Source organism: Aquarana catesbeiana, linkage group LG06 (assembly GCF_042186555.1).
Source record: "Aquarana catesbeiana isolate 2022-GZ linkage group LG06, ASM4218655v1, whole genome shotgun sequence".
Taxonomy (NCBI): Eukaryota; Metazoa; Chordata; class Amphibia; order Anura; family Ranidae; genus Aquarana; species Aquarana catesbeiana.
In genome coordinates, this window is record NC_133329.1 from 329,046,450 (window position 1) to 329,072,415 (window position 25,966).

Here is a 25,966-nt window from a genome sequence, read left to right on the forward strand (position 1 = left end):
GAAGAACCGGAAGAAGATGGAGGAAGAAACCGAAAGAAGATAGAAGAAAGAAGATAGAAGAAAGAAGAAGCATTTAAATAAAGGAATTGTCAAAAACTGTCTCGTGTCATTTTTAACATTTTTGACAGTTTTTTTTGTACCATTTCACACAGGGGGGAGGGCCGGGATCTGGTGGTCCCCTTGTTAAAGGGGGCTTCCAGATTCCGATAAGCCCCCCGCCCGCAGACCCCCACAACCACCGGGCAAAGGTTGTGGGGATGAGGCCCTTGTCCCCATCAACATGGGGACAAGGTGTTTTGGGGGGCTACCCCAAAGCACCCTCCCAATGTTGAGGGCATGTAGCCTGGTACAGTTCAGGAGGGGGGGGCGCCTCTCTCGTCCCCCCCCCTCTTTTCCTGCGGCCTGCCAGGTTGCGTGCTTGGATAAGGGTCTGGTATGGATTTTTGGGGGGTCTCCACGCCATTTTTTAAAAATTTTGGCCGGGGTTCCCCTTAATATCCATACCAGACCTGAAGGGTCTGGTATGGAATTTAGGGGAACCCCGCACGTCTTTTTTTTTTTAATTTTGGTTTGGGGTTCCCCTGTGAGGAATTCCCATGCCGTTTTTATTAATGAACTTTTATGTGTATTGTCGGACCGGCAATTCATTAATATCCGCGAGTAGTTTAAAATGACTTTTTTTCCTTTGAAATGTCATTTTGCTGTCAGACTGTTGTAAACACGGGAAACATGTGCCCCTTTACAGGCATACTATAGACATCCCCCAGGTACGAAATTTAAAGGGATATTACACTTATTGTTTCACTTTAAGCATTATTAAAATCACTGCTCCCGAAAAAACTGACGTTTTTAAAACTTTTTTTTGCATTGATCCATGTCCCCTGGGGCAGGACCCAGGTCCCCAAACACTTTTTATGACAATAACTTGCATATAAGCCTTTGAAATTAGCACTTTTGATTATTCATGTTCGTGTCCCATAGACTTTAACGGTGTTCGCGTGTTCAAACAAATTTTTTGCCTGTTCGCAAGTTCTGGTGCGAACCGAACAGGGGGGTGTTCGGCTCATCCCTAGTTATAACCAATCATTTACCATCTATGCCCTACTTAGGAGATTTAACTTCACTTCCTTTCCTGAAGATACAACAGGAACCGAGGAAACCTTTTAAGGTAAGATAAATTTTAAAAATCGTAGAGAATTGTAACTGGGACAAAAGTCCCTATTGAAAGTTCCTCTCTATTCCTTCACAAAATTTACTCAAAAATGTTTTTTTCTCACGTTCAGTCCCACAAACAATAGTCAGCAGGACAAATAGAGAGGAGTTTGTATTCTTTGGGGGGGAAACAAATCACAAAAAAAAAAAAAAAAAAAAAAAAATTACATGACAGTGGTTTTAAGCGCTCACAACTCTATTCAAAGCCAAAAATTTTGCCTTTAGATACAATTTAATTCATATGGCTGGCCTTGTATATCCTTGTTTTGATGGCTCAAACACAGTGGGGGGTATATGCATGGTCAGGGTTGGGTCAATGCTATATGAGTTCCCTGGAAAAAGGTGGGCTGTATCCTGCCAAATTATTTGAATCATTTAAACTGCTGTAATGCACCCTGCGTTTCCTTTTCAGGTCGTGCGCGTGTGTGTATATGTGTATATATATATATATATATATATATATTTACCATTCACATTTTCAGTGAGCAACCATATCTTGTTTCAAAATCACCATAGAATAGAAGGTACATTTATCATGAATGACCTTTATGTTTAAAGTCTAGATATTAAATTTCACTACTCCTGTGAACTGGAAGTGCCCCTTATGTAATCCTACATACTTCCCATAATGGATATACAGGATCTTTAACATTTAAAACGGAGAAGCTGAGCACAAGAAACAAACCACCAAATTGTGTATTTGAGACTAAAAAGAACCCACACACACTGTAATAAAGTCACATGAATCAGGTTTCTGAAACTGCTCACACCATTTACATAGTTTTAGACACAAAGCAATAGCAACTCAAGAAAGCTTTTAAAACGGCATCTTGCAAAAAACAGCATGCAGAGTTTTAATAATACACAATGTACTGTTTTCCTATATAGAGCTACAGCTCTTTGAATTTTTTAATATTTGAATCTATAATGGCTCAGAGGCTCTGTATTCAGATACGTGCACCTGTTCCTGCCTGCATGTCAAACTTTGACATGCATCTGTCTTCATGCTGGCACTGCATGTGCATCCACTTTTATTGGCTGCCTGCATGCAGCTCCAAGGTGTATGCACACACATCTGCCAGCAGCTCTGCACAGAGGATGGCACTAATCTTTCTTTCTCAGATGTCCTTTTTTTTATATGATCTGACACATTAAAAAGCGGTTGTAAAGCTACTTGCTAAAGTACACACAATCCCCTGTTAGAAAACCTGCTAACCTGTAATGTATGTTCTTTGTAAAAAAAATATGCCCATTTCTACCTTAGAGCGCTACTCAGCGCTCACGTGACTCCTCGCTGTTCCCTCTCATGATCTGACAGCTACAGCTGGAGGGGCCGAGAATCCCCCAGCGACATCAGGAGGGGAGGAGGAGAGCAGTGAGGAGTGACGTGAGTGTCGAGTGGCGCTCAAAAATAAGGTAGATATGGGAATATTTTTTACAAAGAACATACACTGCAGCATAGGATATTATCTAACAGAGGGGATTGTGTGTACTTTACAGTTATTTCAGCAGCAGGAGGGGAGAGGCAGGCACTGGTAAAAGCGGACAGGTGGGGGGGGGGGCAGGGGAGAGGACAGAGGAGAGCTGTGGATGATGGAGGCACGTAAACGGACCACAGAGTCAGGGCTCAGCAGCCATGATAACCCATGGTCAGTTTACATTGGGAAGGGCAGAACCAGCCAGGTATTTCAGGTGATAGAAGGGGCCAAATTACACAGCACAAGCACTGTGCTGCATAACATGCTTTAAGGGAATCCATTCTTCTCTTTTTTTTTTTTTTTTTTAGGGCTACAAACGCTTTAATGTCTATTAAACAAAGGACCATAAATATGTACTGTACCTGGTATAAGTGTTAACTACACTAAAAATGTTCATCCAACCAAGTTATTGCATTTGTAATTGTGGTGAAAAAAAAAAGGATTGTAGAAAGATTAAAATGTGTAAGTAGACAAGCACAAGTTAATAGACATCTAAAGCTAAAGCCTGCAGGCTTACATGAAGAATATGATGATATGTAATTCATGACATATACCTGTCTAAAGTTTTTTTTTTTTTTTTTTACACAAAAGTAAAGTACTTTAGTCAGGTATATGTTATTAATTACATAATATCTTCATGTAAGCCTGCAGGCTTTATCTTTAGAGGTCTATTAACTTGTGCTCTTCTACCTACACATTTTAATCTTTCTACAATTTTTTTTTTTTTTTTTTTTTTTTTTTACACAAATGTAGGCTAAATACAATATGTATTAAGTGTAATAGAGTGCCATAGATCTCTATTTTCTTATAGGTACAGCTCCAATAAATGTGTTATAAAGCTATAGCCCAAAGTTTAACCCATACAAAAAAAAAAAAAAAGGGATCTATAATCTCTCAAGTATACACACATACATATACACTTTATTGTCAAAAGTATTGGGGACGCCTGCCTTTACACGCACATGAATTTTAATGACATCTCAGTCTTAGTCCATAGGGTTCAATATTGAGTTGGCCCACCCTTTGCACCTAAAACAGGTTCAACTCTTCTGGGAAGGCTGTCAACAAGGTTTAGGAGTGTGTCTATGAGAATTTTTGACCATTCTTCCAGAAGCACATTTGTGAGGTCAGGCACAGATAGAAGGCCTGGCCTGCAGTCTCCGCTCTAATTCATCCCAAAGGTGTTCTATCGGGTTGAGTCCAGGACTCTGTGCAGGCCAGTCAAGTTCCTCCACCCCAAACTGGCTCACCTATGTCTTTATGGACCTTGCTTTGTTCTCTACCTTAGTCACGGATATCAAATTCCAGCTTTTCCATGTCTACATCGTCTGAGAGATCTAGCAATAATGTCTGGTAGCTGTTACTAGAATAGGAAAATCCTCACACATAAAATACTTTTCCTTTTGTGAGTGTGATAAAGAGAGGACATGTACTTAAAGTAAACCGGAGGTTTAACACTGCATCGTCTTTTATTCATCTTCCCTCCACTCAAAAATCTTAGCTAATCATATTGATTTCTGGTGGGTAGTGATCAAAGACTTCGCCCCGCTAATCCACCAGAATAAATATCCGTAGACTTTTTCACAACCTCTAGTGCCCATTCCAACATGCGGGTAATTGTGTCCTTGAGCAGCCAAAAAGGCTTTTGAGTGGCTGTATTTGTTTCACGTACTTCAGCTTTACAGCTTTGTCCCACAAATGATAGATTGGATCAAGCTCCTATATAGTAACCCAATTTCAAAGGTGAGGGTGAATGGACATGTCTCTGCTCATATTCATATATATCGAGGAACTAAACAGGGGTGCCCATTGTCTCCCCTGCTGTTTGATCTAGCCATAGAACTCCTTGCAGCTTAAGTCTGTACTACCTCTGGTATGTTAAGCCTTCATATTGGGTTGCTAGAGGACCGCCTATCATTGTATGCGGATGACACCTTGATCTACCTGGTGGATCTGAAGGAATCTTTACATTGTTTACTAAATACAGTGGAGGAGTTTGGGGGACTACTTGGGCTTCTGCATCAGCTAAGAGAAATCTAGCCTTTTCCCCCCTGACTCTGAGGCATTTCTGAGATTCATCCAAGTTCTCATCTACAGGTGGTTCATTCTTTTAAATATCTAGGAGTTGTGGTACAGTTACCCCTTCAATACTACATCCTAAATATTATTCCCGCTAATTTCCCCATTTACAGCTTAAAACCAGACAATGGATGGATCTACCTGCAGACATAATGGGGAAGGTAAAGATGATCAAATTTATATTTTTCCCTAAACTGTAAGACTTAATAAAGTATAAAATGTAGCCGTATACAGTATGTCTTAGCTAACTCCCTTGTAGGTTTCCTATGCAGATTTTTAAATAGATTGGTACACTTTGTTCTACCTTTCTCTGCACGAACGAGTCCTTAGACTTGCCTTGGATATTCTTAAACTACCCAATTGTCTTTCCAAAATTTTACACTTAATATTTGGTTTTTCCAATTGATTCATATCCATGATTGGCTGAATTCCTCACCCGGTAATGCCTGCACCTCTGTAGAAGCTGCCATAATGTCATCCTATGTATCTTTACTTATAGTCTATAGACAACAGGTCCCTCCTCTGCTTTGGGTCTCCCCAATATACTACATACTAAAAAGGTGTCTACTAGGAGTTTTTAGTGACCTACAGGTTTCCGAACATGACAAATGATTATTACGCACCCTTTATTTTTATATGAAAAAAAAAAAAAATGTTATTGACGTTGCAGGGAAAATCCCCCCCCCCTTTCTATAGATACTTTTAAGGGCTTGATCAATGTAACCTCTCATTATATAAACTAACTTTTTAGCTTAGAAAGCAACCACAGACCTTTGATAAAGTGTGGCACTGATGCATTGAGAGTCCTCTCCCCCAAGCCTCTTTAGAGCTGTGATCTTGATTATTTACGCTGCTTAACTGTCTTTTTGACGTCTCACTGAATTTTCTGTGTAGTACCCTATACGTCTAATTTACTGTATTCATATTGGTACACTGCCTAATGACAAGAAAAACGATTTGTTATTGGTCTTGTTTTCCAAGTGTAATGTGTTTTCTTTTCTTGAAAATTCAATAAACATATCTTAAATTGCATAAAGTGCATTTATTATTTTTTTCTTACAAGGAGCCTACAAAGCATTGCACCTACAATCAGTGGATCATGCATGCAATATCAGGCTCCTGCAGACATGCCCCACAGTTTTCTGCCTGTACCTCTGTATGGGCTGTCAGTTTGAAAGCTGCAGGTCTTGTGAATGAACTATGAAGTTGCTCATCAACTCGCAGTTCATCGAGTACTGCAAGCTGTCTGCCACGTTGGCAGATGGGACTTGTAGTGTTCCTATTCACAGATTGCTGTGAGTGAATGGTGCGGAAGGAGCCCTGCACAGCCGCGCTGATTTTTAAGTGTGACAACAGGTGTGAAGTGAACTCTTGGCAGTTGTCAAAGGGAGGGGGGCACTGAGGGGATGCTTGTAGCATGTTAAACCCTAAATTCGGATGTAACATGTAACCCTTAAAGGATAAGTTGAACTTATCCTTTAAGGGTGATTGAACCCTAAAAAGGATAACGGTACTTTCATAACAAATGATCTCCTTTTATATATCCAGGGACACCAAGCAAATACAACCTCTTTACTTTGTCGTTTCTTTTATCATGCTTTGAGAACTGTCATCACAGTCTTTAAGCATTTGAAAACATTATATTTTTCAGTCTGTTTGCAGTCAGCATCATACAGAATAGAATGGCATGCTTGAAGACCAGGATCTATAATGGTAAAGAAGACATTGTACTCCAAATACTGAACCTGTAGGTTCAATTTGTTCCATGCCAGGAACTGCAAATTATTATTTCTGTGCTGCACGCATATAAACATTGGAGAAACAGATGCTAAACTGCTGGAAGAAGACAGTCCTACATAGAATTAAAGTGTTACTAAACCCAGGACCCTCATTCACTATATCTGTTCTCCCACAGTACATGGAAATGCAATTATTTTAGTAAATATAAACTGCTAAATGCCCTTTCTCATCAGAAGTACATAGCAGTCTTATGGCTTCTATCAGTGTCTGGTAAAGCTTGTAGGAGTTTTTACTCTGCACAGAGCTGTAATATCAGGATCCAGGATCCCTGGCCCTCTGTCTGGACAGTGCTGATTGGCCCTGTATCGATCACATGCACCCTCCCAAGAAAAAGAAAAAAAAAAAACTCACTAGCAATACACACCAAACTGAGCATGTGCAGAGAGACTCCAAAGGCTCTGTCTTATCCGGACATGTTCTGGAGTCAGTGGAAGAAGGGGAGGATCAGAGAGGACAGGATCAAACAGCCTTTTTACACGATGCAGAGGATTAATCCCTTAGGTTCCATAGTGATTATAACAAGCATGCTTTAACTGCATATACAGACTGATTTTACTGCTGTGGGTTTAGTAACACTTTAAGCTCTTCCCACCCTTCATCTCATTTGACAGCCAACTGATAAAATCAGGATGCACACCCAGAGCTGTCTTAATGCCTTCCTTGTCCTCAGTTCTGGTCAGGTTTGTTTTTCTATACTGCACCATGCAGACATACTTAATGTAAGCAAAGCAGGGTTTTCACTTGTCTGCGCCTATGATGACAGCTCTCAAATCAAAGTGAAAGAAAAGGCAGCGGTATATAAAGTCACGTTTGCAAAGCTGCTTGTTGACCCTGTATATTTCAAAATAGTTAATGTTTTATAAAAGTACAGATATTCAAAGTTTTTTTTTTTTTCCATGCTGCAAGATGCAGTATTGAAAAAAAGTCAGATTACAGAGAGAAATGTGGCCAGCTCCTCATTTACCATAACAAGCATTGGGAAGTTGAGTTAAACAGCGTTTATACTTCCTCATAGCCTCAAGTCTTAGACTACATCTGTTTTCTTTAATACACAAAACCAGAGTTAAAATAGCTCCATTTATCACAGCATGATTGTAGACAGACAAACCAGCCTGTCTGTTTTTAGATAGTGAAAGCAACTGTTATTTATCACAATTACAGGACCAACAGTACAAGTGAAATGGCATCAATATTTGTCCCCCTTTTCTTTGCTGAAACTCCAAAGCGTGTCTATGAATGTCAGGTCACGTCCTGAAGGTCAGTAAATAAAGGTAAATTAAACAGTAAATCTGAGCAGTAAGCTCATACACTAAACGTTAAAACAAATTTCCATTACCTTCAGTATGTAAAACAAGCTGCGAGTCACAAGGATCAACAAGACTGTCCAAGCAAGCCAGGAACAAAGATTTTGAGTAATACAGTGCATACCCGTGAAAAAAAAAAAGAACCATAAACTGTTATACAAGCTGTCAGCAGCCTGCAGAGAAAGTAGACAGTCTGTGAAGGCAACCAGTGCTCACCAGTTTGCTAATTTACTGGTGACATCAAGTCCTAAAGAACAGGGAAAATTCAGAGTAGGAACTGCATCCTTTTTGCACCATGCTATTTTTTCCCCTGTAAGTTAAAATCTTTTATTTTATTTTTACAGGGACACTCGAGAAAATGATTATACAGTATGTCTTTAATATATATAGTCTTCAAAGAACGCAAAAGTTCTAGAATGACCATAGTGAAATAAAAATAACGACATGGAAGAGTTAAAGAAGCGTAGAGAGAACAAAATAAATAAATAAAAGTCTAAGCCTATCAATCTATTTGCCTATAGTCATGCGGTCATTCAGCTCAGCTCACCCTGCTTCCTCTGCCAGCAGTGACTTCCTTCCGCCATCTCTAATGTAGGCACAGTGCAGGTGCTCTATTAAAGGGGCAGCAGGGTGTTCTGAGCCGATAAGAGGGCAGACTTGAATAAGCCGAATTGTTTTAAAACCATTTTACTTTTTGTTAATAATAGGATTTTTGTAGTCACTTTATAATCCTTTTATTGGAGTCCATTGAGGGAAACAGGAAGTTAAACTACAGTCTACTGGAAGATTGGTCACTGCCAAACACAAAACCTGTAGGCCAGTCTAGGATAACCCCTCCTACTACCAGTACGCCTCACAATTGTAGTAAAAAAAGAACGGTGAATGACCATAAAACACAGAAGTGAGACTTGCATCCCTTAAAGGATTACAAGAAAAGTACCCTTACAGGGCCTATCTAGGATGACAAAAGGGGAATCAGCTTTCTTGAAAGAATTTGTTGCCGAGAGGCTTTCATGACGAAAACACATACAGAAAATGAAGGGAAATTTCCTTTTGGTGAACTGGGCCTGGACAGAGCCTAAACATTGTCCAAAGTGAGGTGAAAGACAGGAACTGCCTTAGGCAAGGAAGAAAGGGAAGTCCTGGACCTTAATACCACCTTGTCCCAAATCCAGAAAGAGTTCCTCAGAGGATAAGGCCACCAGTTCAGAAACACTCCCTCCACAGAAGTGATGGCTAAAAGGAAAGCCACCTTTATGGGTGAGAGGAGAGAGTCATGTCCCTAATGGGTTCAATCGGTGGGTTCCAGAGCACCGAGAGAAGCAGATTCAAATCTCACGGAGTCACAATGGAAACAAACAGGGTAAGCTATATGGCAGTCCCTGTCTACAAAGGTCCTAAATCAAAACGAGTGAGAGACCCACAAGCCTATGAAACAGAATAGAAAAGGCAGAACACTGACCCTTGATAGTGCGTAGAGCTAAATGCTGGTCCAAACACAGCTTCAGGAAGGACAAGATTCGTTCCACAGAAAAACTCCTGGGGTGGAAGCCCCAAGACTCACACCAACTGAAGTATTCCTTCTATGTCTGATGACAGACCTTGCATGAAGTAGACTTCCTAGCTTTTAGCATTATAGAAATCAAAGACTCAATGAAGGCGCTGTCCCTTTAGAACCTGATGATCCGATGGAGCACATGGTGCATTTGTCAGGATTCTTAACAGGTGACAAGCAGGGAACACAGAGGAAGAGAGATTTCTTTAGGCAACATGTTATCTTTTTGGTTATATTCAGAAGTTGGCTTTGGAGGTGAGGATACAAAAAGGAAAGCCTAAGATCTTTAGTCAACTTAATAAAACCACTTCTGCTCCAATTGATGTTTTAAATGAATATTCTATTTTGGTAAAAACTGCCCAGACCACTACAGACAAGGGACAACACTCATTTAGCAACAAATGTACCCAGAACTTAGCAGAACATCTGGAAGACTGAACATTTCAGGAATAAACCATAGCACACTGCTAACATGTTAAAAATGCATGATAATTAATATGCATGATAATTAATGTTCTTTGTGTAATCCCTCAGTTAACTCATTCAAATACTTTGGTAAGGGTAATCTGCAAACCTCTGACAGAGGATGCTGTTACAAGGAGACAATATTATGGTAATGTCATCGCTCTTCAACATGACATTTGTGTGTCACTTACAGTTTATAAAAACGTTAATGCACTTGAAAGGACACAAAGAACTAAAATAATCAAGGAAAAGGTGTCCAAAGACCGTTACTGCTTCTGCATCTGCTTCTTGAACATGTTCTCTGTATAGTAATATTATCAAAACATACAGTCTGAAACAACAGAGACCCAATTCAAGCCCAGTCCCCAGGAACCACATCCAGACCAAGTGAATGTCCTACCTCCATGGTGATGAGAAAGGCTTCCACCATTGGCAAGTATTTCCTCTCTAGCAGCAAACTGCATTAAAACAGATACAGGAAAAAAGTGCTTTATTACTGCAATATGGATCACAACAGGGAGGTGCTAAGTAACTCACAAAATGTAACACATTTTAAATGAATAAATATGAATGTTATGCAACGCTAAACCAAGCTGGGACAAATCAATGAACAAAATGTGTAACCTGAATTAGTGTTGCACTGATTTTGTTTTTTTTACCGGCGAGTACCGATACTTTCGATCAAGTACTCGCCAATAACCAGTACCGATACCTTTGCGGTGTGATTTGAGCCCATACAAAATGTATGGGCTCAAATCACCCTGCAAAGAATCGCATTTGTGATTTGAACAGGAATGCGGTGCGATTGCTTTTCGAATCGCATACAGTTTCCCGCAACGCTCCTGTGTGAACCCAGGCTGAAATCACTATGACAAGTCTGAGTTCACACAGAAGCGGTGTGGTAAACCACATGCGATTCAGACAGGAATCGCACAGCATTCTTTTTCACATCACATGCGATTCTTTGCAGTACGATTTGAGCCTATTCATTTTGCATGGGCTCAAATCACACCGCAAATGTACTGGTTTAGGGTATTGGGTCATTTTCATGAGTACTCGTAAAAAATATTTGGTATCGACATTGATGCAGATATCAGTGCAATCCTAACCCAAATACAATAGAACATCTCTATTTTTTGCCCCTAAGCAATTATTTTCTGAAGGTTGCTGCATTTAACTACCCTTCCCCCTCCACCAACAGCTATTAGTACCTTTATTTTTTGAATTGTCCTTAAATACATGTAGTGGGGACAAGTGGGGTAGATGTATAGTACAGAGTAAAGTCATAAGAGGATGCAGTCCTGCCTACTGGTTTGACTAGATTAAAGCAGAGTTTAAACGTGTCCTTTTTTTCTGTCCCATTTTGGAGGGGGGATTTTAAAGTAGCAATAAAGCCTCCTATTTTTTAATACAAGGATGCCAAGGAAAGCATCCTGCAAACATTTTCTAGTATGTTTTCTTTTTAAAATTGCCCCCCCCCCCTCCCCATTTTTAGATTCAGGCCACAACCCCTTTTTATACCCGCATCCGTTTCCCAAACTTCTGGTCAAGAGGACGCGCACTGTAAACATCAAACGGTCGCATGACTGCCTGCATCTGGGCTACATGTCCCATCACCCCTAGTGCCAGTTCACCAGCACATGCTTGGCCAGCATGGCATTTTAGCTGGTCTCTGCTCACATACACCCATGTGGACACCCATTATTTTGTTGCAGAATTATATTATTCGATGACCACCATACTTTCTGGGGGAAAAAAAAAAAGTTATGCCTCTGGGGTCAATTTTACATCCAGAAATGTTGATTTATAGTATAGATACAAATAAATAATCTGCATGGCTCCACCCACTGTCCTAGAATATGGAACACTTTTTTGGGGGGGGGAATTTCTGATGGTATTGAGACATGCAAATAACTTCTATTTTAAGACGGCTCTATTATGCTTCATACTGGTTAAGTGCGTGCATGTGTGTGTTGGGGGGGCATTTGGTTCCTTTTAGCCCACCTCGCTATAACCATTCTGGGTATAGTGTCTTTTAAGGCACACTATTACAAGATGTGCAGACATATCAGTAGGAGAGCAGAAAAGTGTACAATCACAGTCCTAGTTTGACTACAGCGAGGAGAAAAAGGGTATTTGATCCTCTGCTGATTTTGTACGTTTACCCACTGACAGAGAAATGATCAGTCTATCATTTTAATGGCAGGTTTATTTTAACAGTGAGAGACAGAATAACTACAAACAAATCCAGAAAAACGCATTTCAATAAAGTTATTAATTGATTTGCATTTTAATGAGTGAAATAAGTATTTGACCCCTTAGCAAAACATGGCTTAGTACTTGGTGGCAAAACCCTTGTTGGCAATCACAGAGGTCAGATGTTTCTTGTAGTTGGCTACCAGGTTTGTACACATCTCAGGAGGAATTTTGTCCCTCTCCTCTTTGCAGATCCTCTCCAAGTCATTAAGGTTTTGAGGCTGACGTTTGGCAACTCGAACCTTCAGGTCCCTGCACATATTTTCTATGGGATTAAAGTCTGGAGACTGGCTAGGCCACTCCGGGACCTTAATTTGCTTCTTCTTGAGCCACTCCTTTGTTGCCTTGGCCGTGTGTTTTGGGTCATTGTCATGCTGGAATACCCATCCACAACCCATTTTCAAAGCCCTGGCTGAGGGAAGGAGGTTCTCACCCAAAATTTGACGGTACATGGCCCTGTCCATTGTCCCTTTGATGCAGTGAAGTTGTCCTGTCCCCTTAGCAGAAAAAAACCCCCAAAGCATAATGTTTCCACCTCCAGGTTTGATGGTAGGGATGGTGTTCTTGGGGTCATAGGCAGCATTCCTACTCCTCCTCCAAACACAGCGAGTTCAGTTGATGCCAAAGAGCTTAATTTTGGTCTCATCTGACCACAACACTTTCATCCAGTTCTCCTCTGAATCATTCAGATGTTCATTAGCAAACTTCAGACGGGCCTGTACATGTGCTTTCTTGAGCAGGGGGACCTTGTGGGTGCTGCAGGATTTCAGTCCTTCACGGCGCAGTGTGTTACCAATTGTTTTCTTGGCGACTATGGTCCGAGCTGCTTTGAGATTATTAACAAGATTCTCTCGTGTAGTTCTGGGCTGATTCCTCACCGTTCTCCTGGTCATTGAAACTCCACGAGGTGAGATCTTGCATGGAGACCCAGACAGAGAGATTGACAGTTATTTTGTGTTTCTTTCCATTTGCGAATAATCGCACAAACTGTTATCACCCTCTCACCAAGCTGCTTGGCAATGGTCTTGTAGCCCATTCCAGCCTTGTGTAGGTCTAAAATCTTGTCCCTGACATCCATGGACAGCTCTTTGGTCTTGGCCCTTTAAGAGACTGCTCCCAATCTCTTCTCATTACCTGTATAGAAGACACCTGGGAGCCAGAAATCTTGCTGATTAAAATGAAAATCAATTCATAACTTTTTTTAAATGAATTTTTCTGGATATTTTTGTTGTTATTCTGTCTCTCACTGTTAAAATAAACCTACCATTAAAGTTATAGACTGATAATTTCTTTGTCAGTCGGCAAAACGTACAAAATCAGCAGGAGATCAAATACTTTTTTCCCCTCACTGTACTTGCTAGACTCCAAATAACAAACAAGCTTTAAAGATTTTTTTTTAGAAAAACTGAAAATAAAAGGATAAGTCACAGCATGAATGTCATGCTTCATTATTATTCTGTCAGATCATTTTCTTAATTTAATATCTGCTCAGAATTCTGGATCAATAGTTTACTTATACATTACCTCAATTTCTTCGTAGACATGCACTGGGTCACTTATGCCCCGGTAATTAAAGGCAAAGTAGAAGTATACACAGGCACCGGCATCATATGTTTGTGTGACTCTAAAAGAAATCGATAAAAATAATTACTTTTAACATGTATACAGCTTAAAGATACAGCGAATGGTAAGGTGCAGTTAGCATTGCAGACAACTATAAAATGTAACCCATATCCAATCTACTTAAAAAAGTGTCCCTGCTGTAGCCATCTCTGTTAATTTCCAATCCAAGTAACCACCGATACAGGAAATGAGGGAAGTCCTCCCCAAGGAGGAGAAAAACCTGACAGAGGTTCCAACTCAAACCTACTTTCTAAAATGAATTTGAACTTACAGCAACTTACCCCTTAGAACATCCCCCCACCTCAATCCTTTCTAGCTGGTGCTGGACACAAGACCAAATGCTGCTGGTCATGTCTACCTGAATGTGATTGCCAAAGTCTCTACAGGTGGGGATAGGGCATTTGGTCAAATTTCTGCCTTAAAGTGAATCACATCACAAACAAATATAAATTTCCCAGCACACTTACCAGCTAGCCTGCAAACAGACCAAATTGACCCGGTCTAATAATTCAGAGGAAAGAGGTTTAGTTGCACACATTTGCAGATATATGAATAAGCCACAGTGCCCACATCAAGACTCCTCTGTAAACTGCGGTCCAAATTGGAGAACAAATAGCAATGGCTAGATTAGGGGAAGTTTGCCTGAAGGAAGCCCACTCCGCAAAGGCCCAAGGACACGCTGGACATAGGGACCATAGTATACAGAGGAGCCTTGATGTGGGCACTGCTTACACATATATTTGCAAATGTGTGCAACTAACCCTCTGTCTTTAACGTGAAATGTTAGACAGGCTCAATTTGGTCTTTTCGCACGCTTGCTGTTAAGAGTGCTGGGAAATTTTTGTTTATTTGTGACCTGTTGCCCGTCCATGTGCACTGTATTGCAAAAGCTAGTTATGGATTGATGCAGTTGCCACTTGTCTTCACAGCATGCTGGCTGAACTTGGCGTGGGATCACGCTGGATGCTTTCAGCTGCCATTGTCTTCCTGCTGGGCGTCCAGCGTGCCCTTGTACATGTAAGGAAAAGTGGGCTCCCTCCAGGAAAACCTGCCCTTTATCTATCCATTGCTATATATGCTCCAATTTGTAGACTCTGAGGCTGGGTTCAATGGACGCAGCTGACAGCAGGGGTTCGGTGCATCTCTATTCTCTGTTTCAGGGATGAATCAGGCCCAAATTTTTGCCTGAATTCGGACCTGAAAATGAGCCAAAGAAGCACAGGACCTCTGTGCAATTCGCTCCACAGCCGCACCGCAGATGTGTGAGCCGACTCCATTGAGAGCCGATCACAATCTCCTGACATGCAAATTGGATGCGGGGAAACCAGCATCCAATTCGCATAAGTTTGAACCCAACCTCAAACTTTACTGTTAGGACCACAGTAATCAGGGGAGCCTTGATATGGGCACTGTGGCTTACACATATATTTGCAAATGTGTGCAAGTAACCCTCTGTCTTTAACATGAATTGTTAGGGTCAATTTAGTCTTTTTTGCAGGATAGCTGGTAAGTGTGCTGGGAATTTTTTTTGTTTGTTCTTAAAGTGAATGAGTCAATAATGACCCCCAGCAGGATGAAACAATAAAAAAAAATACAATTTACTAGTTTAAAAAAAAATAATGCTGCCACTGCCAATTAACCAGCAGTGGAAAATGAACAGCCTACTTAGATCTCAGATTCAGAAGTAGTAGCGCTCAACATCACTCTGTGCCTAGACACCACAGATATCAAAATGGCAGCCTCTTTAGTGTACTGTACTGCTAATCTGGTTACTTGCTGGTTCATTGGAAACATGTTACATTATCTAATCTTTTAACTGCTGAAAGCCCAAGCACTCTTTCTCGGGGGAAAGATTGCATGTAATAAAAAACGTCAGGATTCACGTGAATTCATTTAAAAGAGAAATATGACTAAAGTAATTCTGGGCCAAACTTCTCATGTGGGTCACAGGAGTGCACCCATTAAGTGCACATATTAAAACCCACTGTCGGCTGACATCACAGAGTCTCTGAAAGGATCCTGACTTTAAGGTCATGATCTACTCAGATGCCTGATCGGCAGTTGGCCCAGCCTCTCAGTGCACAGCTGAGAGCCTAAGCCAGCCCTTCCTGCCCCCTCCTTAGTCCTTTGCTCCAGTGAGCACTGAAGGGGCAGAGCAGAGAGCAGCGACTGACAATCACCACTCTCTGCTCAGTGAAGACCGACAACCGCAGACATGTGATTGCACAGTTCTTGTTATTACAGCCGTCGCAGGATAGCTGCAGCATCGGACTGGTGCTGCTGCCATATACAGTAGGTGAGAATGTATGTGTTTTTTCTTGGTTTCCCACACTTCTCCTTAGGATAAGTCATACTTTAAACTTGACATGCATGTACACAAAGGTCTGTGCTGACTGTGTGGCTTAAGCTTGGCAATAAATAAAAATAGCAGTTATAAACTTGCTGTGATAGTTATATAGTGTGAGGTCAGAAGTTATCCACCTCTAACTGAAATTTAACAAGGATGCATTTGAACATTCCACGATTTTTTAGACTTTGAGAGATTACAAAATTTCAATGGTACTAGAATTATGAAGTGAAACATTATGATCAAAACTCCTCAAATAAAAAGACAGCTGTCAATAAAGATCTAATATGTAACATGTAAGCAATGTGGATGCATAACCCAAACACACGAGGATGAAAACAAAGCCAACATTTTCAAATAGGTATTCCCAGTTTAGATGGTACCTATCTGTGTTGCTGTAGCAGAAGTCCAATTGTAAGATCTGGGCTCCTTTACACAAACTGCCTAGGTAATATTTGCATGCCTACAAGATTACCACATTAAAACATGACTAAGGAACATGTTTATAAAGCACTAAATGTGACATTCAACATAGTGCAGATGAATCTTCCTGGCACATGGGTTTTTAAATTATAGAGATTAATTCACCTGCAGTGAATGTTTGGTAATCATCATATTCACGGTTTTATAAATATGCCCAGAAGAGTTTAATTCACAAAAACTGAGATGGGAAAAACAAAAAAAAAAAAAAGTAAAGCAGATTTCACTCAGGGGGGGAATCTTTCCCCCAAAATAGCCGACCATTTATTTATTGGGTTTATTTCTCGATCTAACTCACCCCTCCATTTGCAGGTCACATATACCAGGAGTGTTGGCTTCCACACATAATATAACAGGGATTCTGGTTTCTTCTCAGGTACAGGACACTGAGGAACCGTGCATGGATCCTTTTCACCTTCTTTATGATGACTGGTTGCAAAGTCCATAGCAATTCACTGTACACAATTAATGGCTTAAAGAAGTATAGCCAAAGATTTGTTGGCTATACTTCTCCTATGGATCACAAGAGTGCAGCTCATTCTACACACCTGTGACCCGTTTTCAGCCAATGTCACAGAGCTGGTCCAAGCTCTGGACAGATCCTGACCACATGACTGGATACACCCAGAAGCCTGGATCAGCACCTGGCTTAGCCTCTCAGCGATCTACTGAGAGCCTGAGTCACCCCCTCCAGCCCCCTTCACAGCTTACCAGCTCTCTGTTCAGAGCGGAGGGGGAGAACTTAGCGATCAGCGGTGTTGGATCGCTCACTTCTCACTGCAGAGTCAGCAAGGGATAGATGCAGCATTGGATTGATGCTGCATTCACCTAGGTGAGTGTGTGTATACATTTTTGTTTTTTTCAGAAAGCCATACTTCTCTTTTAATTATAAACATAATACCTACATCAACCTCCTTTGGGTTACTGGTGCACAAACCTAAATTTGCTTACCAGGATCAATCAACTTTCTAGTTGTCAACTAAGTAGCACTCTTGCCCTACTGCAAAGTCTTAGGTTCAATGTCATAAAGTTGATTGGAAACCCTATTATTAGGAGGCACTATATATATATATATATATATATATATATATATATATATATATACACATATATACACACACACACACACACACACATACATACATACATACACACACACATATATGCATATATACTCACTATATGCACACTATATTGTCAAAAGTATTGGGACACCCGCCTTTACAACTACATGAACTTTAATGACGTCTGTAGGATTCAATCTTGAGTTGGCACACCCTTTGTAGCTATAACAGCTTCAACTCTTCTGGGAAGGCTGTCCACAAGATTTAGGAGCGGGTCTATGGGAATATTTGACCATTCTTCCAGAAGTGCATTTGTGACATCAGGCACGAATGTTGAACGAGAAGGCCTGGCTCGCAGTCTCCACTCAAATTCATCCCAATCCTGTTGAGGTCAGGACTCTGTGCAGGGCCATTCAAGTTCCTCCACCCAAAACTCGCTCATCCATGTCTTTACCTTGCTTTGTGCACTGGTGCGCAGTCATGTTGGAACAGGAAGGGCCACCCCCAAACTGTTCCCACAAAGTTGGGAGCGTTAAATTGTCCAAAATGTCTTGGTATGCTCACACCTAAAAAGTTCCCTTCACTGGAACTAAGGGGCCAAGCCCAACCCCTGAAAAAACAACCCCACACCATAATCCCCCTCCACCAAATGATTTGGACCAGTGCACAAAGTTGATTTTGTGCATATACTATAGTTAAAGATCCAAGTCAAAGCATGTTATCAATTCCTCCAGAAATCAAGGAGGACAAAGCAGGAGGTATTGGGATCTTAATGATAGGAACCACAGTACATATCTTGTAGGGGAAGTTATCAAAACTGGAGCAGTTGTGCATGGCAACCAATCAGCTATCTTGTTCAATAAAGCTTTTAAATGAAAAGGTAGAAGCTGACTGTTTGCCATGCATAGATTCTAGCTGCTCCAGTTCTGACAAATTGCCCTTTATTATCTCTTTGGATAAAACAAAGTCGATTTATCATTTTAAGAGATTGTAAATTTCTACTGCATTTTACTTAGTGATTGAAAAGGCTCTCTCTCTCTTTTTTTTTTTTAATTTAAATAACAAACATGTTATACTTACCTGCTCTGTAAAGTGGATGTGCACAGAGCAGCCTGGATCTTCCTCTTTTCGGGTCCCTCTTTGCTGCTCCTGGCCCCTCCTTCCTGTTGAGTGCCCCCACAGCACCTGAGCCGAGTGGTACTCTGTGTGTCCATTCAGACACGGAGCTGCGGTTTAGCCCCGCCCCCTCTGACTCCTGATTGGGTAACTGACTGACAGCGGCGGGAGCCAATGGCGCTGCTGCAGTGTTTCAGCTAATCAGGAGGGAGAGTCCTGGACGTCCGAGAGACTTGTGGACATTGCCGGAGAGAAATGAGGCTCAGGTAAGTATTAGGGGGGCTGCTGCACACAGAAGGCTTTTTATCTTAATGCATAGAATGCATTAAGATAAAAAAAAACCTTCTGCTTTTACAACCCCTTTAAAGGTTAATTTCTCCTTACTTTAAAAATCCAGCTATACTTCAAATGTAATTGAAGATAAATCAAAAAATTTTATGAAACCACAAGAGCAACTTTCCCTTAAAAAAACATCTATTTATAGAAGTGTATTTAAATACTAAACTATATTTAGGATACAAAACACAGTATGCTCCTTCATATAGGATCATAATATGTACCTTCAGACTCTGCCAAGACTATCAAGGCAAGTATTAAAAGAAGCGTCTGTCATGTTGATCAGATACACCGAAATATACACATCTCCATAAACAGAATGCATGTAGGCATAAAGGATTCAGTATTTCCCATGCTTGTGGAATCCACTGGGCTGCAAAGGAATTGCTGTGCCACTGCATTACTCTTGCTGAAAGATTGAATGCTGCAGTAGCTATTGAATTCCAGCTGTTAAAACATATTCATAAAACAGAGAGAGAAGCAGAATTCATACATAGAATCAGTGTGTGATATAGTTTACTGCTCCCTGGCAGACTACTCATCAGCACTTCCTAAAGGACAAGGCAACTCAGAATCACTCATCTTTTTAAAAGAATATCTCTATAGAACTTATCTGCAAAGGATGCCTTATGAAAGAGGCGGTACAAACTCTGATTTATACCAAATACAATTAGATTCTGAGAGGCAAGGGGGGGTGGTGGTGGTGGTGGTGGTGGCGGTGGTGGGGGGGGTTATTAAAGTGGACCTCAAGAAGAAGTGAAGCTTTACCATGTTATAAGTAACATCTAGAAATGTTAATTGTGCCTAAGAAAATACCCTAAATGATTTAGGCTTTGTTCTAAATCACTCCGAAAAATAAGCAGTGCAGATTTGGGAGTGTGCTTACAGCCCAATAGATGTATATCTACAGTGCAAGATCTAAGGCACTCCTTGCTGGAGGATCTGACATGGGGAAAATAAAGCCCTACCTCTATTAGAGTGGTTGTAAACATCAGACATGAAATATGAACAAAACCATTCCCTGCATAGTGTGCACTTGTTCCAATGAAGAGCACTAAGTGTAAATTTCTGTCTGCTGCTTTGTTCCCCTGCTATCAGCATGAATCTCTTCTGACAAATTTTTCAGACACCAAGAGAAAATGGTGACAGGGGAGGCAGTTCCACCAGATTGAATGTAAAGAGGGGGGTGTGTCCCTTCCCTTCAATCGATATGTAGATATTCGCCAGCACACCAACGACCATCAATTTCATCCAAATGTTTTTTTATTCAAGAAAGATCACATCACAAAGCAGTGTAGTGCAACGTTTCGGAGCCATGCAGGACCCCTTTGTCAGGCACACTGCTTTGTGATGTCATCTTTCTTGAACAAAAAAACATTTGGACAAAATTGATGATCCTTAATATGCTGGTGAATATCTACAATTTGTATGGGTCCCAGTATTCAGCTGGTGATTGCTACAGCACCCAGCAGCCTGAAGAGCTTATTCCAGGAACATGTGCAATAGGATAACTGACTGATCTTCCCTCCAATCAGCTCTCGGAGCTCTCCTCACTGAGCTCTACAGGGTGTAATTTCCACTCTCCACCCCCTTTTTTGATAGCCCTACAAGCTTTATAAATTCAGCACTTTCAACTGATTTAGAGAAGAGAAGACTGCAGATAAACACGTACAACTTATGTAGGAGGATTAGCTTCAGCTCTGTGTATCACCTGAGGCCAGTCACTTCACTGGGTATATGTAAGGGTTTACAGCTACTTTAACATAGCAACCAGTTTTGAGCAAAGGTGTAGGAAAGCCACACACTTTTATTGCAAAAGCTGACATTTGTGTCTGGACTTTGTTTATCTGACCAATTAAAGTCAGTTTATTGCAATCCAAGTCTTCTTCATCAGAGTAGATATCGCTGGCCAGTTATGTAAACTGTCACCATGGTAAAGTGAAAGAACAGAGAAAATCAAGTACGGTATTTTAAATTTTAACTTAAAATGTATTCATTTCCAAAAAAAATGTATTCACTTGAAGGTGCCTTTGAACTTGAGGAACGCCTTCCTGAAGAGTCAATTCTCTAGCACAGCCCCCTCCCTCCTTGCACATGATTGTCCTCTCCTCGTCGGGTATTGTCCAATTCCTGTCTGTGCTGGTTTAGCTCTCCCCATCCCTTCACTTCCCTAAATAACCTTTTATGTAGCATTGCTGGTGGGTTGGGGAGGAGTGAAGTGGAATACTATAGTGTGTCACTTGAGTGACAGCTCTGAGTGTGTTGGAGCTGTTGACTTCACATCCAAGATGGCGGCATCTAGCAGCAACCTCAGGACTTTTTTGCTGTCTATACAATAGAGCAGGGATATGCAATTAGCGGACCTCTAGCTGTTGCAAAACTACAACTCCAATCATGCCTCTGCCACCAGGTGTCATACTTATTGAGCCTTGCTTTGATGCTATGCATCATGGGACTTCTGCAACAGCTGGAGGTCCGCTAATTGCATATCCCTGCAATAGAGGCTTTTACAGGTAAATAACATGCATAAAATGCAACTATAATCTTATAGGAAGAAGCCAGTTTAAAATGAATAATCTGTTGACCGGATCTCTTTAACCACCTCCCGACCGGCCTATAGCAGAATGACGGCCGGGCGGTGGTTCAGTTATCCTGACTGGGCGTCATATGGCATCCAGCAGGATAACAGCCACCGCATGCCTGTGGATGCGCGCATCGTGGCGATCGGTGGTGCGGTGTATCAGTCTGACACACCGCTACACCGTTCTCGGCAAAGAGCCTCCGGCGGAGGCTCTTTACCACATGATCAGCCGTGTCCAATCACAGCTGATCACGATGTAAACAGGAAGAGCCGTTAATCAGCCTTTCCTCACTCGGCGGCTCTCCTGACAGGGGGGTCTGCGCTGATTGTTTATCAGCACAGCCCCCCTCAGATGCCCACACTAGACCACCAGGGAAGCCCCCAGGACCACCAGGGAAGCCCTCAGCATGTGGATGACCAGGTACATGCCCCCCCATGGCCATCCACAAATGGGCACTGACTGGCACCTGTGCCACATTACAAAACAGGGATGTCCAGCAATGCCACCCATCAGTGTCCATCAGTGCCACCCATCAGTGTCCATCAGTGCCACCCATCAGTGTCCATCAGTGCCACCCATAAGCACCCATCAGTGCCGCCTACGAGTGCCATCTATCAGTGCCCATCAATCCTGCCTATCAGTGCCCATCAATCCTGCCTATCAGTGCCCATCAATCCTGCCTATCAGTGCCCATCAATCCTGCCTATCAGTGCCCATCATCAGTGCCAGTCAGTGCCACCTCATCGGTGCCCGTCATTCAAGAAGAAAACGTACTTATTTACAAAAAAATTTAACAGAAAACAAAGAAACACTTGTTTTTTTTAAAGTTTTCAGTCTTTTTTTATTTGTTGCGCAAAAAATAAAAATTGCAGAGGTGATCAAATACCACCAAAAGAAAGCTCTATTTGTGGGAACAAAATGATAAAAATTTTTTTTGCGTACAGCATAGCATGACCGCGCAATTGTCATTCAAATTGCGACAGCGCTGAAGCTGAAAATTGGCATGGGCAGGATGGTGTCTAAGTGCCTGGGTATTGAAGTGTTTAAAGTGGAGTTCCACCCATAATTTCATATTTATATAAAACCGTTCCTTTCTGCTCGCATAGCATTTAGCCCCAATTTTTTTTTTGCTTACTGTATCTGTCTTGTTGCTAGGGTGTCCCTTCTAATCAGCCATTTCTGGTCCGCGGCGATGTACGTCATATCCTCCTCATCATTCCCAGGAGTCTGTGGGCATCGCCACAGGATTTGATGCCATAACGGGGCAGGCTCTTCCTCTGTCACCACCCGTTGTGATGGCAACCAGACACACTGTCTGCACTACGCCCTGTCTAGATTGCGCATGCGCAAGATCGGGAGGTGCATGCTGGGGAGCCAGCAGCACCTTATCCTAGAATAGAGTCCTAGTGGGCTTCACATGCCCACAATCAAGATAGAAGTGCTCAGGAAGAAGAAAACAAAGGTAAGTAAATTCTAAAAAAGATGTACTCGAACTGGAATTGCATTATAGAGATGATTTACTGTATATGATTTATAGAAGCAGAGGGGATGCCGAAATATATATATATGTGGGCAGAACTCCACTTAAGAAGAATATTGTTGCAATTTTATGACTGATCTCTTTAGTCTCCCTGGAATAAGCTGGGGATTTGGGGATCTATGCAGCATGCATAGATTATAGTAGCTTGACTGTATACGCACATATCAGTTTAATACATTCTATCCAGTGATAGACTATCATCTAATGCCTAGCTTTAAAAAAAGGTTAAAAATCTGTCAGTGATAGAAAAACAAAATGTAACCGCAGGATATTATCCACCGTCACCTCCAAGGTGCATAGTACAATGTCAGCTATGATAAGCTTTAGCAGAGGAAAGGCAACTTCATAAAATCTCAACTAGAACAGAAAAACAGAAGAAACTGCGGATTTTCCACACAATGCGGTTTAATTTAATGTACTATGAAAGTACATAGAGCGTAATATATGGAGTTCAGAGCTAAAAATAACTTGTGCTTATTTGGACATGAACACCAAGATCTGCAGTGTAAACCTATCCTGTATGCTTTATTCATTCCTAGCCAAAAATATCCTGGGAAAATACATAAAATGTCTATGTTGGGGCAGCTATCATTAAATGCTCTACCACAGTGATGACCAGAGATTTGCATGATGAGCATAACATTATTGTTATAGCCATTTTATAAAATCTTTGAAGATGAAGTCACCTGCTGGAGACTAAGGAAACTGAAGAGCGATGGGCCCATAAATAGAAAGTTGCATTATGGTGACAGTTACAAAGAGGACATCCATTGATTAGCAGATTACTGCAAAAGTGAGGTTTGCAAGATTATCAAGAGAGATTGCCACATGGAGCACTTTTACTTTTTTGACAGACCTGAGCAATTAGGAAAAAGTGCATGAGGAGCGCCTGTGACATAACCCAGTGCAGGACAGGGAGTGCGAAGAAAAGTGCATGTGTTTGACCGGCTATGTATTGCTGTGTAGTCTGGATTATTATAGGTACTTGTATAGCGGCGTCAATTTACGCAGAGTTTTACACTTATATATTGCATGTTCACATCAGTCCCCGCCCTCAAGGAACTCACATTCATACATACTAGGGACAATTTAGACAGGAGCCAATTAACCTACCAACATGTCTTTGGAGTGTGGGAGGAAACAGGAGTACTCGGAGGAAAATCACAGTAAGTAGTGTCATGGCTGGGATGCGAACCGATGACCCTAGTATTGCTAGGCGGACGTGCTAACTACTTATTCACTGCCTTTCCCCAATCTACTTAAAAAGTAAATCCAGGAGCAGATGCAGGCTTTTAGTTGTGAGAAGCAGAGAAGCTGCGCTAAAAAATTATAAAACCTAAAAGAGTGATTGTTTTTTTCTGGGATGATTTTAGAATGTGGAATCAACGATAACCCGCAGTTCAAGTCAATTATCGATTCATCTTACTGTGACTGGTTCGCATCAAGGCCTGGGCTGGGTTAAGCCACCTGTTTAACTGGCTTACGTTCTGGTAAGCATGCCATTTATAAGTTGGGGATACGCTTCGTTATGTCAAGTCACTGAGTGTTATTATTTGAAGCATTGGAACATCTACTATTTTGGACTTTAATTAGCACATCACAGAACTTTTTTTGTTTTCTGGGTTGTACATTTATTTTCTAATTTTTAGATTTTTTCACATATTCATTTTTTTAGTTCATACTGAAAACAATCACTCTTTTAGGTTTTATAGTTTTTTTAGTGCAGCTTCTCTGCTCCTTATCTGTTTTGTGTATATCCCACAATAAGCTGCTGCTCATTTGATGAGAAAATGAGACTGTGGGGGGGATCATCCATATATAGACTTCAGCAGGGGATACACACACTTTTTTTTTTTATTTAACCACTGGATTGAACAGATAAAAAAAAAAGAATCTGACAGATCGCCGCATCCTTAGAAGCAATGTGGATGCAGAAATCTCCCTTGCCGTACTATTGACAGCATGGACTTTCTAGCAAGAACGTTCAACAGAAGCTGGTCGTTAAGCTTCTGTTGAACAGATAGGAATATGCACATACCAAAAGTCAGCCAGGTCCTGCTGAAACAGCTGAATTTCCAGCCTAAATCCAGGAGCTACCCATCAAACTGAGGGAGATTTACTAAAATTGGTGCATACAGAACCTGGTGCAGCTGTGCATAGTAACCAACCAGCTTCTAACTTCAGCTTGTTCATATAAGCCCTCGTTCACATTGGAGTGATTTGGTCAAATCACATGACAAGTCACAGCCTATTGCCGGCAATGGCACCGTTCCTATTGGTGCGATGCGGACTTTGCGGCGCTGCACCAATATAGACCAGGGGTTATTACAGTCTAGTCAGCACCTGATTGTCCTGTCTGCTAGGAGTGTCAGGATTACAAGACTGGCTGAACACAAGTACAAATCATTTAATTCATACTATGAAATTAGTTGGATGTCCTTCTTAAACAGCATATTTTCTACTAGCCTCTAATTCAAAATTACATTTCTAATGTTAGCCAAAAAGCTTCCAAGATAGCTATGCACGATTAAGGCGGGGTACGCACAAGTCGAAAATGGTTGGTTCCACAGGAACCAGCTGACTTTTGGCTGTGTGTACAGTTGTCTGTTCTGCAGTAGCTGGTCTTACAACTGGCTTCTGTCGAACGATCATGCTGGAAAACCAGCATCTGACTGGCATCCGATAAGCACTGCCAGTCAATGGCTGCATGCGCTGATCAGTGTGTTCTG

General features: G+C 41.3%; 1 protein-coding gene across 1 annotated transcript in view; it reads right to left on the reverse strand.

Moving 5' to 3' along the window:
* The window catches only part of AGPS (alkylglycerone phosphate synthase), a 334,984-nt gene that overhangs the window by 23,155 nt on the left and 285,863 nt on the right, over nucleotides 1–25,966 (reverse strand). The window contains exons 18-19 of the mRNA XM_073633833.1: nucleotides 13,674–13,773; nucleotides 10,294–10,351 (exon numbers count right to left, since the gene is read on the reverse strand). Coding sequence (XP_073489934.1) covers nucleotides 10,294–10,351; nucleotides 13,674–13,773 — 158 coding nt within the window. The remainder of the gene's footprint in view (nucleotides 1–10,293; nucleotides 10,352–13,673; nucleotides 13,774–25,966) is intronic.